Source organism: Nomia melanderi, chromosome 1 (genome assembly GCF_051020985.1).
Source record: "Nomia melanderi isolate GNS246 chromosome 1, iyNomMela1, whole genome shotgun sequence".
NCBI lineage: Eukaryota > Metazoa > Arthropoda > Insecta > Hymenoptera > Halictidae > Nomia > Nomia melanderi.
In genome coordinates, this window is record NC_134999.1 from 29661202 (window position 1) to 29676583 (window position 15382).

Genomic DNA, 15382 nt, shown 5'->3' on the forward strand with positions numbered 1-15382 from the left:
ACATAAATTAGACAATAAACGTGTACATGTTTAATAGTATAAAGAAATATTATGTTTTTTATTGTTATACTTATGGTACATTTTTTAAAATAAACTTTTAATCTCATGAATTATTATAGACATTTTTTCCTATACTTTTAATTAATTTCTTTCGTTATTCTAATATACAATTTTGAAGTTCATACAAATATCCTATGTGATAGCATTTTCTGTCTAGGACTCGGAGGATTTCTACTATCGTCGTGACATTTTAGTATCACGACTGATATTATCGACAAAACAAACATTAAACTTATTAGTATAAATAAAGTATACTGCATACTTCAATTGTACTATAAGTACTTAATATAACCACAGCCGCAAAGTAGAATGGACTTTGTATTCGATAGTCTGAAATACCGATCGTGTAAAAACTATACTGTTACGACCTTGCTTGTAGAAGATATATTAAGACATCTGCATTTTCGGCGAAACTTCTGAAAATCTGAAAAATCTAATGGGGTTGAAATTTTTCAATTAGCTTCATTTTACATAAAAACAATGTTTACGAGAGAGATTTTCGGCAATACGAAGGTTAAGATGCAAAATTTTACAAAAAAGTGTTTTATCATTTTAGTGTCACACTCTGTTATTTGTGTTCTAATTTGTAAATATACTGATAGTATTATTTTATATAGGAAAAACGTTTATGCGAATAATTTTTAATAATTCCATTGAAATATCTAGTCATCACCTCTTATCTGTGACACAAAGATCCTGAGAAAGAGAGAGTTTAAAGATATAACACGTTATAATGGATACGTTTGTATGCTAGTTTACCATATTTACTACTTGGTCAACTTCGATCATTTTGCTTGATGTAGTTTTCCTATTAACCATTCTCTAGGTGTAGAGGGCAGAGCAAAATTTCTGATTTTTCACACGGTCGATAATTCAGAACATATGACATCGAGTCTCGTAAGCTTTCAATTTCTATTTTATAGTGTATCATCTGTGACACCATAAAAAAGATATTTATAAATAATAATAAAAGTTTTTGAATTATTCGATATACAGTTTTATAGATTCATAAAAGTTTGACATACTCTTTTGCCAGTTCTCGTATTGAAAATTTTCAAAACAAGTATATCGTAAATTGAACTTTGAATCCTTTCCACGTGTACAATGATAAGACCATTTTATCGACTATAAGAACACTGCATTTTATACGGTATCCAATATTAACCTGAAGAGGTCGGTAGTGTATGATCACAAATTACATCTTACTTTCTGTGGAATAATTTTAATATTCAAGTTAAAATTATAGAATATATCATACTAATGTAAAGTATTATTATTGTAGAATTTTTCTCATTAACTTCATCTTTTATAATAAAAACAAATAATGCGTACATAGTTTAGACCACTATTCAGTGGCCGGTAGCGCATATAAAGTTGAAATAAGGTAAGAGTGATAATGGTCTAAAGGTCAAATGTTTCCATTATTTCAGTGTTAAAAGTACGGTGGGAATTAAAGAATGAGTTTTATGGAGGAGCAAAGGTCGCAAGGTGCGGTCGATGAGCGATTTCAGGCCTTCATAGAGACTGAAGCTAAGAAACAACAGTTTCAGGTTAGCTCGCGAATTGTTATCGGTATTTTTTTTACATTGTTTTCGATCATGTGAAAATGTCTTCTAATCAAATTATTTATTAGTTCGTTAACACTAAATAGAATACACAGTTTTAGTACAATATGATATTACGACTAAAGGAAATGTAAAAAGTACTCATTGACTTTGCTTCCAGTGTTACATTAATCATAATTTTTCAGCTGTAAATGAGAATTAGTATTCGAAACCGTACCTTTTAACAGTGTTTTATACAATCTCCTTAATTAAATTTAGAAGTAATAAATGCATCTTTTAAAATATGCCACGTTATGTATTCATTACATGTGTCATAAAAGATACATGTATTTAAATATGTATTTAGATGTAATTGTTTTTTTCCAGGAATTGGTATATAATTTAACTGACATCTGTTGGGACATCTGTGTCGATGAACCTTCTCCTCGTTTGAGTGCTAAGATAGAAAAGTGTCTTGTAAACTGTGTAGAAAGATTTATTGATACAACAAATTTTATTACAAATAGATTAGAACGTGTAGTTGTAAATAGTTCTTCAGAACTAGATATGGAATAAATCACTCCATAATCAGGAAAACTTCGTAAAATCTAAGAGAAGCTATTGTAAGCGTTTACGATACGAAGTATGTAGCATTTTATAGACGTACAGCGTGTTAAATATCTTATATTGAAAAATGTTATCAAGAATCAGAGGATTTGTAAGCCGTCATAGGCGAAAGTTCATAGTGGGAGGTATTGTTATTGGCAGTGTTATTTTCATAAGATATACACAGCGTAAGCTTCGAGAATGGCAAGAAAAAGAGATCAGAGAAATGCTTGAAAGAACAAAGAGGCAACAGTACTTTGAATGTATTGAAAGAACATGTGGTCAGATGATACTGACACTCGCGTCAACGTTAAGAGATACTGTAATTAAAATCTTAGACACTGAAATTATTGTAAATAAACTCAGAAATGGTTGTACCGATAAAGTAGCATGTTGGAATGAGTTGAAAGTTTTAGCGATTGCCAAATCAGCTGTTATAATATATTCGTATGCAATGGCAGCTACTTTAATAAGGATTCAGTTTAACATAATAGGCGGTCATATGTATAAGGATATTCAAAACTCCAATGGTGCATCTGCGGAAAATATTGTACAGACAAAATATATGTCTCTTTCAAGTCATTTTAGGTGTGATGGCATACAAAAATTGTGTACACTTATTAAAGACAAGGTTGTAGAAATAACAACTTCGATTTCATTGAAAGATGAATTAACTCTAAGAGATGTGGAAGAAATATATTGGGCCATTACGTCCTCTATATCTACGGATAGTTCGAGGGACCCTGTGAAGAATCTCACTACATATATGTTTCAAACAGAATACAATGGTGAAGAAGATCCTATGTTTTTGAAATTGATTAATGAAACTTTAGATCTTTTGGAAACTGAAGAAGTACAAAACATAACGCAAAGTAATATCAGAAGTGGATTTAGTTTGTTAATAGATCATATGTCTGAATTTTTCACTGGTCCCCCTGCAAAGGAAAATGGCAAAACTCCAAATGGTATTTCAGTACCGGGAACATCAAACCAAAACCATATGGGTTGGAGGGAAAAGAGTAACACAGAAATGAATCCCAATACATTTGTTAACATCAATAAAGTGTCAATGCCAATGGCTAAAATAATACCAATCATAAATGGACAAGTACCAGACAAATCAATGCCAAAAGCTTTCCAAACAGATCTGTTACATCGTTTAGTAGCAAATAATGAACTTAAAACACTTGGTGCAAATATCTATGAAGCATTCAGTTTTTAAATATCAAAGATGCAATTATTTAAACCGTACACGACACTATACGGCATTATACAGTAATTTCTGCATACAAAATTTTAATTGTTAATCTATTTAAATATAAATGCATTGTTTATACTTTTAAGAAGAAATACAAATGTATCTTTTATAGTACATTGTAGTAAAAATTTTATTATAGATATTTACGATATGTTTAAGCTGCAAAGATAAACTTCTGTCACTTTTTGTATCCAACTGTGTATTCATAACATCTGAATAATGAAGACAACCTAGTTATAGTAGAACACAAAAACAGAATTGTATTACAATACTTGTTATGGTATGTAATTTCCTTAAGGGAGTATAATATATTTTTACTTTTTGAAAATACATTTTTTTATTTCATTTTCTTCATTTCCATCAAATATTTTATAAATGTAAACAACGAATATTTATAAGTAACTTTTAAGTAACTATACTATTATTTATTGAATAATAAAGATAATATTATTCAACATTTTGGTTGCACTAGTTTATTTATAAATAATTTCAATTATCGAATATGTGATTCATCAATGTCGTATGTTAAAATTAACGTTATAAAATGAATACTAATAATAACGAATAACATTTGAATTAACATCAAAGGCGATTGCGCATGATTTGCTGGACAAATTTTGAAATTCTACTACTGTGCGTTCGAGATTCAGTGTGCCGCTTTGTTTCGTGAGGTGCAGGCGGGCGCATGTAGGCGTTAGTAAGATCGCGGTGAAATTGAACATAGTTATTTTTAAATTTGAACATCTTCGGTTAATTTGTTTACAAAATGTGGAAATTCGTTACTCGTGGAATTCGCGAAACTTTCGAACGTCGTGCATGCCGTACGAATGTTTATTCACAAACATCGCAAGATAATACAAAGAATGAGGTTAAAACCAATTTGACGTGCAATCACAAGTTTTTTACACCAACCATTTCGGTTTTTAGTAAACGATTTTGCGGATCCACTAAAGCCAATGATTTTAAGGACAAAAATGAAGATTCCAAGTGGAATCCAAAACATACTTGGACCGAAGCTGTAGGATGGGTAAATTGCGTTTCGTTTGTTTATCTTTATTTTTGATTTGATTGATTGCTCATGTTTTATCATATAAAGTATAAAGTATAAATTATGATTTCAAAGTCAATTAAATTTATAAACTTCAGTACATAGAATATCTTAAAACTTGTTATGTATTGTTAATCTTCAGAGTTTTTCTATAAATATTCAATGAGTGCTTACACAAATAAATTTAAAAGTAGAAAGTTTCTCGAAAAGAGTACAATAATTTCAAATTAACAATACATTTTGACGCTTGAAGATGACATTTTTTAAAATGTTTTCGGAAAATAGAGAATCACATAAAAAGGCAACTATAATCTTCATGAAACTAGAAACAAAAATCACTGAGAAGAATTAATATACATTAAGAATAGTGCTTCAATAATATTTTTAAAATTTGATTATTTATTTTTGTTTCCATTATATTGAAATCCAATTTTAAAAACTATTGCATCATATTATTTTGAATTTATAGTTACTTTTGTAAGATGAGGTAAAACTACAGCTTATTATTTTAAAAGTTATTTTCATAAGGAAAAATCTATTGTTAAGTTTAAAAATTAACTTAAATAATCGTCTGTAAAAAAGTAATGGAACTGTATTTGTTAGTCAAATATTAGATATCAGTAATGTGATTAATTCAGTTTTTCTTATTACTGTATACTTTTCTCATCTTCATATAAATGTGAGTAATCAGATTAGTCTCAAAATAAATGTAAATGCTTATGTTATAAATATAATATTAATTGTACTTAATACATTAAATAAATAATTTGTTAACAGTCCAGCGTTTTAGCTATTGGATGGGTGGTATGCGAAGCATTATGTCTTCGTAGAAGATTTTTTGAGAAGGAAACAGATCCTATAAAAAACAAGCTATATCAGTACTCAGAAACACGCGTTTCATATCTACTTGATCAAGTACTAAATTTAAGACCAAAACATATTCTACCTGTTAACTGTGCTGGAGACAATAAAAAGAAATATGTTCAAGAAGAAACACAGACAGAATGGGAAACAGATAAACCATTTGGACCGATTACCATTGAAGAGGTGAGAATGCTGTTCTGTAGGCATTATAATTTATAATGAAAAAGAAATTAGTAATTGATAATATAGTTTATATCCCATAATAATAGAAAATACATTGATTTTATTACACCTGACTCTTGATTTAATGTTGGTATAAGAGAAAACAAAATATTAGAAAAAACAACTCATGTAAGTTTTAGAAATACATATTTATTTCACATAGCCAAAGAAAAGAAATAATAATAATGACACTTCAGAAAAGAAAAGTACATTTTATTCTGTGTTATTAAATTCAGATTACACATAAAAAGTAAAGTGAAAATAGTGTTCTAATTCACCATGTAAAAAAAGTCCGTATAAATAGAGGGTCAGGTGTATTTCATTACACTTTTGTAGCTTCTAGTATTTCTCTTGGGATAGAAATTTTATGTAACTCTAAATGTTGTATTGTAAATGTTTAAATTGATTGCACAATATATTCGTGTAAAATGGTAAAAAAGAATGGTATATAAAATTCAAAATTTTCTTCTTCCATCTCCTTCCCAAAATTAATCTCTGTCCAATCACTTCTAATTTATTATCATAAATATGAAATTAAGAAATATTTTCTAGAATAGTAAAATATATTGTGTTCTAAATATTTTCATCTAAAAGTATTTCAAATTGTAAATTGATAAGACAATAATTAGAAGAAAACATTGCTTTGATGCAAGTTACTTAATTGTGCAATATTGAAAATTAATATAATTCATTTTATTTAAATAAATGCTATGATTTTGGTAATATTTTTTATGGAGTGTTTATTTTTTATACCTATTCTCAGGCCCTCAAAAAAGCCACTGAAGAATTTGCTAATACTCACAAAGTAGTTACTGGTGAATTCGAACTTTTTTATGGACTTAAAGCTTTAGAAGAAAAACGTTACAAAGATGCAATGAAGCATTTTGCTGCTGGTGCAAAGTTATCGTCTGCTGCTAGTATGTTTAATTTGGGTTTATGTTATGAACTAGGCCTTGGAACATTAGCTGATCAAACAAAGGTACAATATTCTTAATTTATATTAATATCAGCTATTAAACATATTTTTAAGATTATTGCAACTTCTATGTATCAACTAAATACATTTTATTTATTTCTGTAGGCTGCAAAATATTACAATGATGCAGCAGAACAAGACCATGCAGATGCTATATATAATTTAGGGGTTTTCTATGCACAAGGTAGAGGCAATTTTCCAGTAGATTCTGATAAAGCTCGTAATTATTTCATTAGAGCAGCTAAATTAGGACAAAGTCAGGCACAGCATGCTCTAGATTTAGAGAAACGCCATTATCAGTCAGTTCAAAATGAATCTAATAAAATATATGGAAACGAAAGTGAAAATACCGTTAAATGTTTGCAAAATACTAAGGATATAAATCATATTCTTAAGAAATTGACTAATTATAGTAATGTGTTAAATACGCATTTACATATGGAAACTGTAGAAAATTCTGATTACAAGCAAAATGGAGCAAAAGCTAAGAATTCAACAGACATATTTTTAGATCTGCTGGGTATAAGTGAATCAAATATATTACCTGTTTCATTGGAAAGAGATAAGTTTAGTGTGCCATGTTAAAACATAAGAAATAGTAAGTGAAAATACGATAACAAATAAGTTACAATCTATACGTTATGAAATATTTTTTTATGAATTTTGTCAATTATACGAGTTATACGATAACGAGAATTTAAAAACAAAATTGTATTTCGTATTTTTACTTCCATAAGTACTAATTCTATGATAAGATCTATACATAAAATATACAGTATTTCTATAGAATTATTTATTATCTGTTATAGTTTCCTTGTAAATATTCGTTTTTAAAAATATTTACAAAACAGAATCATGCTGTAAACGTAACATACATGTAAAAAAGTATTTGATTTTTACATTCGATAAAAAGAGACAAACTCATTTAGATTGTTTTCATAAACATATTTGTCATGCCTTTGACATATTATCTTTGTTCAAATACATATAATTTGATGCAAAGGTATCTATATTTTAATGATGACTTCAAGTTATATAATTCCATTGGGAATGGGATTGTTGTCTGTGATTAAATAAGTACATAGAGTATGTATATAGATATATATTTATCATAAAATGAGTCATTGAATGCTTATGTTTCATGTAATCTACAAATATAACTTGTACAATTAATGAAATGTATTATATGACATTGAAAGTTAATCTATCTTTTACTGATTGCATTGTTTTTCCATTAAATATAAAAATCATTTTTCATCCATAATATTACTTTTTGAGTATTATCATTTTTTATTAATCTTTGTAAATACAAGTATAAAAATAAATTCATCTAAAATAAATAACAAAGTTCACGTTTTGTTAATGAAAGTAAAATACTAAGTATTTTCACCAATGTGCGTTATGTTTTTGTACTGTCTTCTGTATAAAGTCATTATGACTAGCATACAGATTTAACTTGCTATCAATATCCATCCATTTAACATTACGTGCATCATCTCCAGCAATTAAAGTTAACTGTCCAAGAATACTACCATCTTTGTCATGAAAATTTGAAGCTACAGTTTCCATCCATGCGTTGTCTGTATTTCTAGGGTCATCTACATATCCTGTATAGATTTCTTCCCCTTTCTCAAAAAAACCTTTGAGGGATCTTTCCAATTCTTCTCTCGATGGTTTATCTTTTTCCATAGAATTCATGGCTTCTTCCATAAATTCTCTCTTAAGAGTGGTCGATATAGTTTCTCCTGGATCAACCATACCACCAGGTATAGCCCATTCTCCAGAATCTCGTCTTTGTATTGCAACAAATTGCAAAATCGGTTTGTTTGAACATTTGTTTATTTCCAACGCTTCGGAAATATTTCGTTTCCAACGTGTTACAATTGGATCTGCTGCATGATTTGGACCCCATCGTCCTAAGAGGCCGCGTCCAATAATACCGGTACGACCGATAGGATTTAAAGGATAACCCTCTTCATTTATAATGTAATTGCCAGTGAAACTTTTACGATTGACATGACCTATTAACAGGAAATTTACATACAAAAGCTTCACGGCATTCAGTTTATTTCTCACTACGAATATTGAGGTGGATTAGGAAATATAAGAGAAGTGGTTATGTTTTAACTTTAGTACATAACGCAATGTTATGGAATGATTATGCATATTTAATAATCGGATATGATTATTACGTAATATTTACGTATGAAATAACTAATATCTAAAAAATTAAAATTTATTTTTTGAACAACTGGTGGAAAATATTACAAAATGGAATAGTGTAATTATAAAGTACTAAATGTTTCAGAAAAATTATTTAATTTCATCATAATATTTTATAAAAACTCTTTCTTTTTCATTACGAATTTTAAGGTTTTGTATTAACTATATTTTCATAAATTTGTCAGAGGAGTATGTTGACAAAAATATATTATAACATTAAATGTGTAGTGTTGACAATAACTTTGACATATTAAATAAATAAAATATAGAACCTGAATTTTATTGAAAAATTTTTGGGTTAGGTTTAATTTCTTGGAAGAATTTAAAAGAGAAAACAAAATACATTATACATAAATATAATATGTTTGCAATAATGTCTCACCATCAAGAGAATTCCATTTTGGTTCGAATGAACTTTCTCCAATTTCCGGATCCGCCCAAGGTTTACCTACAAGTACCGAAGCGGTATATTTTACTGGTTTATAATTTAAAAATTCGACATTCCATGGCACTTTGCTGTCAGGTACTTCGAACCGTTTTACGTTACTAGAAGCATAAAAACTTTGTCTACATTTATAATGTATCATTCTGACTATGTTTATATGCATAGAGTGCAGTTCTTGCTTACGTCCTGAGACTCAAGACAAAAGACGTGAGAGTTGCACTGGAGAAATGTATTAAAACACGTGTTAGAATGTTTTCGAAAGCACAATAAAAACCAATGTTTATTACATAGACTTTTTGAGGTATAAGGTTATATTTAAAATACAATATGAGTATACAATTAAAACTAATTATAGTAATTTCCTAATTTTTATGTATAATGATAACAGATTATTTAATTTTACGAATTGGAATAATAATAAATTTTTACTCAAATCTAACGATTCTGTTTATTTCATATATAATAATAAATACAGTTGAATATACTCGTAACGTCATCTACAGTAAACTACACAACGTACAAGCACAGATACCGTATAAGAATAGATTGAACACCTAATGTGTTTGTACAGCTCAAGTTATTTGCCTTACCGACCCAAAATGTTAACACTGTTTTATCGTGTTAGATTTGTATCACCGACGAGATATGAGGTCGACTGGTCATGCAATGTAAATTTTTGTCCCACGGTCAGAAGTTATATGAACCCCTTACTATTTCCATATCACTTACAAAGTTACCAACCGAGTATAAGTAAATATAAATAAATTAATTAAATAAATTGCAGTATTCAAAATTGCTTAAATACAATTACAATAAGAAAACTGACGTCGAATAAAAATACTTAGTAACACAAACAGCTAGATGATAGTGTAACACGTGTTCTGTGATATCAAGTCATTAATAATTATTTCTAATACCATTTGCCTTTGTTATAAAAGAATATGTATTGTTACAGAAAACGTTTGAAATTCTCTTGACAGTTAACGTGTTAATGGCCTTAAGAGGCAAGCTGATTGAAGAAGCAAGTCACTCGAACGTTTTCGTTGCCAGAGTCGAAAACAACGTAATTTTTAGAACCGGTAATACTGTAAAAATTAGTCTCCTAAGATACACTTTTCATGTTGTGGTGTTATATAGTTCAGTAGTTGACCGTTTGAGACAGGCAGAGTCCGCTAGTGTATTAGGGCATTTTTGACAGCGTCGGTATTTCAGAACAGTAAACAGAAAAATACATTGTAGGTGTTTATTTGCATAGTCTGTATTCTTAAGTCCGTGGTTTTGATTGCTTTAATTAAAAGGTATACTAAGAAGTAGGAAAATATACTTACAATAACAGAAAAAAGTGTGTCTGTATTTCCGAAAACTTTACAAATTCGATGGAGACAAAATTTTGCAAATAAAAACAATTTTTGCGAGAGCAATTCGTGGTGATGCAGCAGTTAATAAGATGCAAAATTATGCAAAAAAGCGTCTTATCATTTTAGTATCACATCTTGTAATTTTGAAAATATGTATATTATGATTGGATTCCTCTTTTTTACCCACAGCTTCATTTTGCATGGGGACAATTTTTACCAGAAGGACTTTTAGCAACTTAGAAGTTAGGACACAAAATGTTCAAGATTTTTGTTATTTTTGTAATTATTGCTTTTATGCAAAATGAAGCTGTCGAAAAATTTCAACCCAATTGGATCGATAGATTTTAAAAAGTTTCGCTAAAGATGGTCGATTGGAAGTTAAAAATTCGTTGCAAAAAGAAATTGTTATTTTATTGTATTTTGTCATAAAGCATTATTAAGAATTTCTTAACCATCCAATAATACCTTCCATTGAGTTTAGATTAATGTCCCAACTTTCCTGAGACTGTTCCATTTCTTAAATATCAAATTACCTACACAATTACGAAATATTTACGTTTGAAAGAACGATATACAAACAAAATCAATCAGAATTTCCATTCTTACAAAAGCTATTCGATGTTAATACATCATTAAGTTAATAATTTTAAATTAAATTAAATTTCCAATCACCATTTATTACTATTACTATTGCCGATTTCATCCTTAACTCTTCCTTTTAATGAATTCGATAAGCTTCTCAACAACAAAATGTAAAATTCTAATAGTCCACTTCAATCACGATCATCCAGCCTCCTGGAATCAAATCAGAAGCAAGCCTCGCCACGACAAATAGAAGAAGTTCGGTTGGCAATAGGTATCTTGCAAGAGAATAGACGAAAAGTATCAAGAGGCAATCTATCAACGTGTGTGGCAATATCTTTCGCTCTTCGTGGATAGTGCACGCTTTCATCGGAACTCCTTTTGATACACGATAGCAAGCCTGACAAAAACTAATATATCTGACGGCGGGGAACCAGGAAGAATCTCGTGCAATCAAAGAAACACGGTGATATCGCGGCGGTATCGAGACGGTTTTCTTAACGGGGAACACCGACACCGGGAACAGCGAAACGAGCGTTCGTCTTTGGCCGATCGAGCGCACCGATAATCCCGCTTACAATTTACTGTCATTCGCGGATCGGCTCGGCGAGAAACAGCGCAGCACCGAGATAGAACCCTCTGAATCGTAGCACCGATAGAGCCACGGTTGCGTTATGTTGCCGCTAATTTGGATTTATGTTCGCATTCGCACGTCGTGTCCCGTCTCCCGACGCTTCGCGCCGCCTCCGACACCGTCCGATCTCCGATCGCCGCCCCCCTTTTTCCACGTTTTGCAGAAAATTTAGCGGCCCGTTGACCGTTTCGAAGCGGGTATCGGGGAATCGCGGGATACACCTGATGCGACGGCAACAAAGGAATCGCGTTCCACAATGGGATACCATCGGAAATTTCTTTGTCGAAACTTGTTTGATTTTTGTAGTTTTAAAGTTAACGTGTTGACTACCACAGTGATCACCGATGACCGGGGCTTTTAAATTGTTGAATTATAGTAAAAAAATTGATTTTAAATGGAAATATTTAGTAACACGAGTAGCTAGATAATAGTATAATATGAGTACTGTGATACCAAATTATTAATAATTATTTTCAATATCATTCGTCTTTATTAAAGAATAGATATTAGTATACCAATAAATTATTATAAAGAATAGTGAAAATCGACATTCTTTGAAACTGACTAATGAGAAAGTATACATAAATTAAGAAATAATGTTATTTTATTTCACATTATTGCACATACTGATGCATTGTAGAAACCTTAATATTAGATATACGACTGCAATTTAAATATCAAATCAAGCGGTGACCTCTCAATTGTAAAGGGTTAATTCATATTACCACTCATTGAAATTAATAAATTTACCACTCGGTTGCCAGTTAAAATGTAGTATATATCGGTGTAATATACTGAAGTATACTAGTAGTGACTTATACTATGTAGACGTTTACTATATAGATATAGAAAAGTGTACTGGAAGGTTATTAGATATAGAAAAGTATAATAATAGAAGTACACTAGATATAGAAAACTATACTAGAAGTATACTAAATATAGAAAAGTATATTAGAAGTATATTTAACACGTTGAACGCAATGGGGATCACCGGTGACCCCCAATCAAATCCAGTTACTATGTTCACTCAATGAAACAATGATTAATTGGAAACATTTCTATGTTATAAATAATTCTACCTAATACAGTGACATTCAGCTTGATGAACGTGCAATAATAATAACGCAATTCAATCAAATGATTTAGTATTATATCTTTTTCCATTATGTGTATTTTGCTCTATGAAATTATGCGGCGTTCAACGTGTTAATTGCAGGAAAGCATACTAGGGGTATATTTAGTTACAGAAAGGTATACTAGAAGTATATTTAATTACAGAAAAGTATACCGTACGATACAAGGTGTAGGAAAAGGACATACGCTGCAGACATCAGAGTGAACTTACTTCGACTGGACGCTTTCCTACATCTCCTCGAACGGCGCATCGTTTTTCGTTCATCGGAGCTTTCAATGAAACATCCTCTCGCAGAGACTGGAAGACGACAAGTCGTGGAAGAAGTTAGGAAGAAAGGGTGGAAGGTGCAAACCGCCGAGTATATCCGAGGATAACTTCTATCGCGGAAACTATCGGTCGTCGTCCTGCAACGCCTGTAATCTAGCACCGTAACCACATCGTCGCAGGAGGGCGGGGAAGAAAAAACCGGCAGAAAATGAAATACGGATTACAGTGGTTGGCCAAGCCATGATAATGACGGGTAATGACGACCTCGACCGTGCCTTCGCTACCACGGTGCCGTCCGGATCAGATTTTCGATTTTTTCGCGCCGCCCCCGCCTGTGCGCCATTTTCTTGTCGTCGATGCCGCGCAATTTTCGTACTGAGTTACCCCCTTCGCGTCGTTTAGATGCGGGCTTCGTATAAGATTACCCAACCATGGACAATACCGTCGCAGCGGTAATAAATTAATATTTTTACCTTAATCCGTTGTCCCGTGATCTCGAAGTTATGGGCGATTCGGGTCCAGAAACAGGAGAACTAGAACAGTTTTCGAATTTATAGAGATAAAGCTGTGGCAGATAATTTAACCCTTTGCACTCGTGTGTCATGACAATACAATAATACGTGTGTCGTGTGGATAACAATAAAAATATGTTATAGAACGTTGGAAATTGTCTTAAAAAGTATTACACTTTACAAGATTATAAAAATAAAAATTTTATAATAATAATAGATGAAATAAATATGAAACGTTGAATTCTACCGCTGTAAATTACTTCAATTCATTTCTCTAAAAATAAATACAAGTTTACATCCAATGATATTGAAAATAAATCGAGTGTAAGGGATTAATGTGAGTTCTTTTATTAGGGATGTTAAGTATGAAAGTAGTTTACAAGTGGTATCGTGGAGTCGTTGAATTGGATGTGTTTTGAAATGTTAATTTGGGATATGAAACAAAATTGAATTATTGAGAATTTTGTCGTAGGCTAATCTTTGAAAATGACAAAAGGCATCTTTTTAGTAAATTAACGATATTTAAAATTGGAAAATCAGTTTTGCTTATTTCTCCCTTCCTCTTAATGGTATTAAAAATTTAATTTTGAAAATCTCGAAACGTCAAAGGTTTATTCGATTATATTAAATAGCTGATTATATGTTAATTTATCCAGTTTCACGCGAAATAAATAAGCAGCTTTTATTTTCGGAATTTTTTCAGGCTTTCATTAGGCTAATTAGCGCAGTGAAGTGATGGAGAGTGTTGCGAGCAGTGTTTCGGCTGGAACAGGTTCACCGTTGCGCGCGTATTGACCTTTCCTCTCAACTTTTTCCTGAAACTATGCCGAAGAAGAGGAGGTCGTAAGGTTAAATGGAATAAGAAAGCAAAAACTAATTGCCTCGCGGTTCACAGTTTACGCGTTCAGCGATCGACACGAGGAACCAGCGAACACGAGCACCAAGTTCGCCTCTTATTTCAGTTTTCTACACTTCGCTGAATTTCACGATCAATCTTGGGTATTATTCAAATAAAAATTTATTCGAGTAACAACAACGAATAAATTGAATCTAAAAACGAATAAAACGAATACACAATCGTTATTCGATTATTTGTTATTCAAGTTATTTGTTACTCGTGTAGGAAACTTTTATTCGTTATTTACTATTTGCTATTTCTTATTTTAATTTATAGATTCGGTCGATAGCAAGGGAATACCATTCACGTTTTTTATATTATTATATGCAGCGTTGATTGAAAGGTCTTCAAAACAACGAATAAAAAATAAAAATTAAATTCAATTTATTTATTATATATGAATGATAAATATATTATTCGTTATTCTCAAGTAACAATCAGATCGAATTTATTCGCCATTCTCTATTCGTTATTTCGAATAACTTTTGCCCAACGCTGCTATATATTAAACAGGTTTAAACTGACGGAAAAGAAACAAACTTATTTCAGATTTATTAACCCTTATCAATCACTTAAATATTCTATTTATATCTATACATCATATTGAATTCCTTAATATCATGTCGCAATGATTTTTCATAATTTCTTGTATTTATTATATTTACTGTAACTATTGAAGGTATTTGTAGCAATAGTTAAATGTTACAAGAGAATAACTTTCTTAAACTAAGTGTTAAACTTGTAAATATC

General features: G+C 30.8%; 4 protein-coding genes across 5 annotated transcripts; 3 read left to right on the plus strand and 1 right to left on the minus strand.

Annotated features, from left to right (window-relative positions):
- The first annotated feature begins 1214 nt into the window (after nt 1-1214).
- LOC116428545 (mitochondrial import inner membrane translocase subunit Tim8 A-like) lies at nt 1215-2180 on the plus strand. 2 transcript variants are annotated; one of them, XM_031980298.2, is made up of 3 exons: nt 1215-1233; nt 1491-1610; nt 1992-2180. In XM_031980298.2, the coding sequence occupies exons 2-3, from the start codon at nt 1518-1520 to the stop codon at nt 2178-2180; spliced, it is 282 nt and encodes a 93-aa protein (XP_031836158.1). In that variant the 5' UTR covers nt 1215-1233; nt 1491-1517. The 2 variants fall into 2 exon arrangements, with proteins under 2 accessions (XP_031836158.1, XP_031836157.1); XM_031980297.2 differs by having other exon boundaries at nt 1219-1322.
- Nucleotides 2181-2298: 118 nt separating this feature from the next.
- Nucleotides 2299-3824, plus strand: Pex3 (peroxisomal biogenesis factor 3). The gene has a single exon (XM_031980294.2). It carries the CDS (start codon nt 2299-2301, stop codon nt 3430-3432), a length of 1134 nt encoding a protein of 377 aa, XP_031836154.1. The 3' UTR covers nt 3433-3824.
- A 266-nt stretch (nt 3825-4090) lies between these two features.
- LOC116428542 (uncharacterized) lies at nt 4091-7781 on the plus strand. Its single transcript, XM_031980293.2, has 4 exons — nt 4091-4495; nt 5294-5563; nt 6366-6581; nt 6684-7781. Exons 1-4 carry the CDS (start codon nt 4235-4237, stop codon nt 7161-7163), a joined length of 1227 nt encoding a protein of 408 aa, XP_031836153.1. The 5' UTR covers nt 4091-4234; the 3' UTR covers nt 7164-7781.
- On the minus strand, nt 7546-9711 carry LOC116428544 (ADP-ribose pyrophosphatase, mitochondrial). The gene is made up of 2 exons (XM_031980295.2): nt 9184-9711; nt 7546-8599 (listed from the first exon to the last, which is right to left on the minus strand). Exons 1-2 carry the CDS (start codon nt 9407-9409, stop codon nt 7965-7967), a joined length of 861 nt encoding a protein of 286 aa, XP_031836155.2. The 5' UTR covers nt 9410-9711; the 3' UTR covers nt 7546-7964.
- Nucleotides 9712-15382: the final 5671 nt, after the last annotated feature.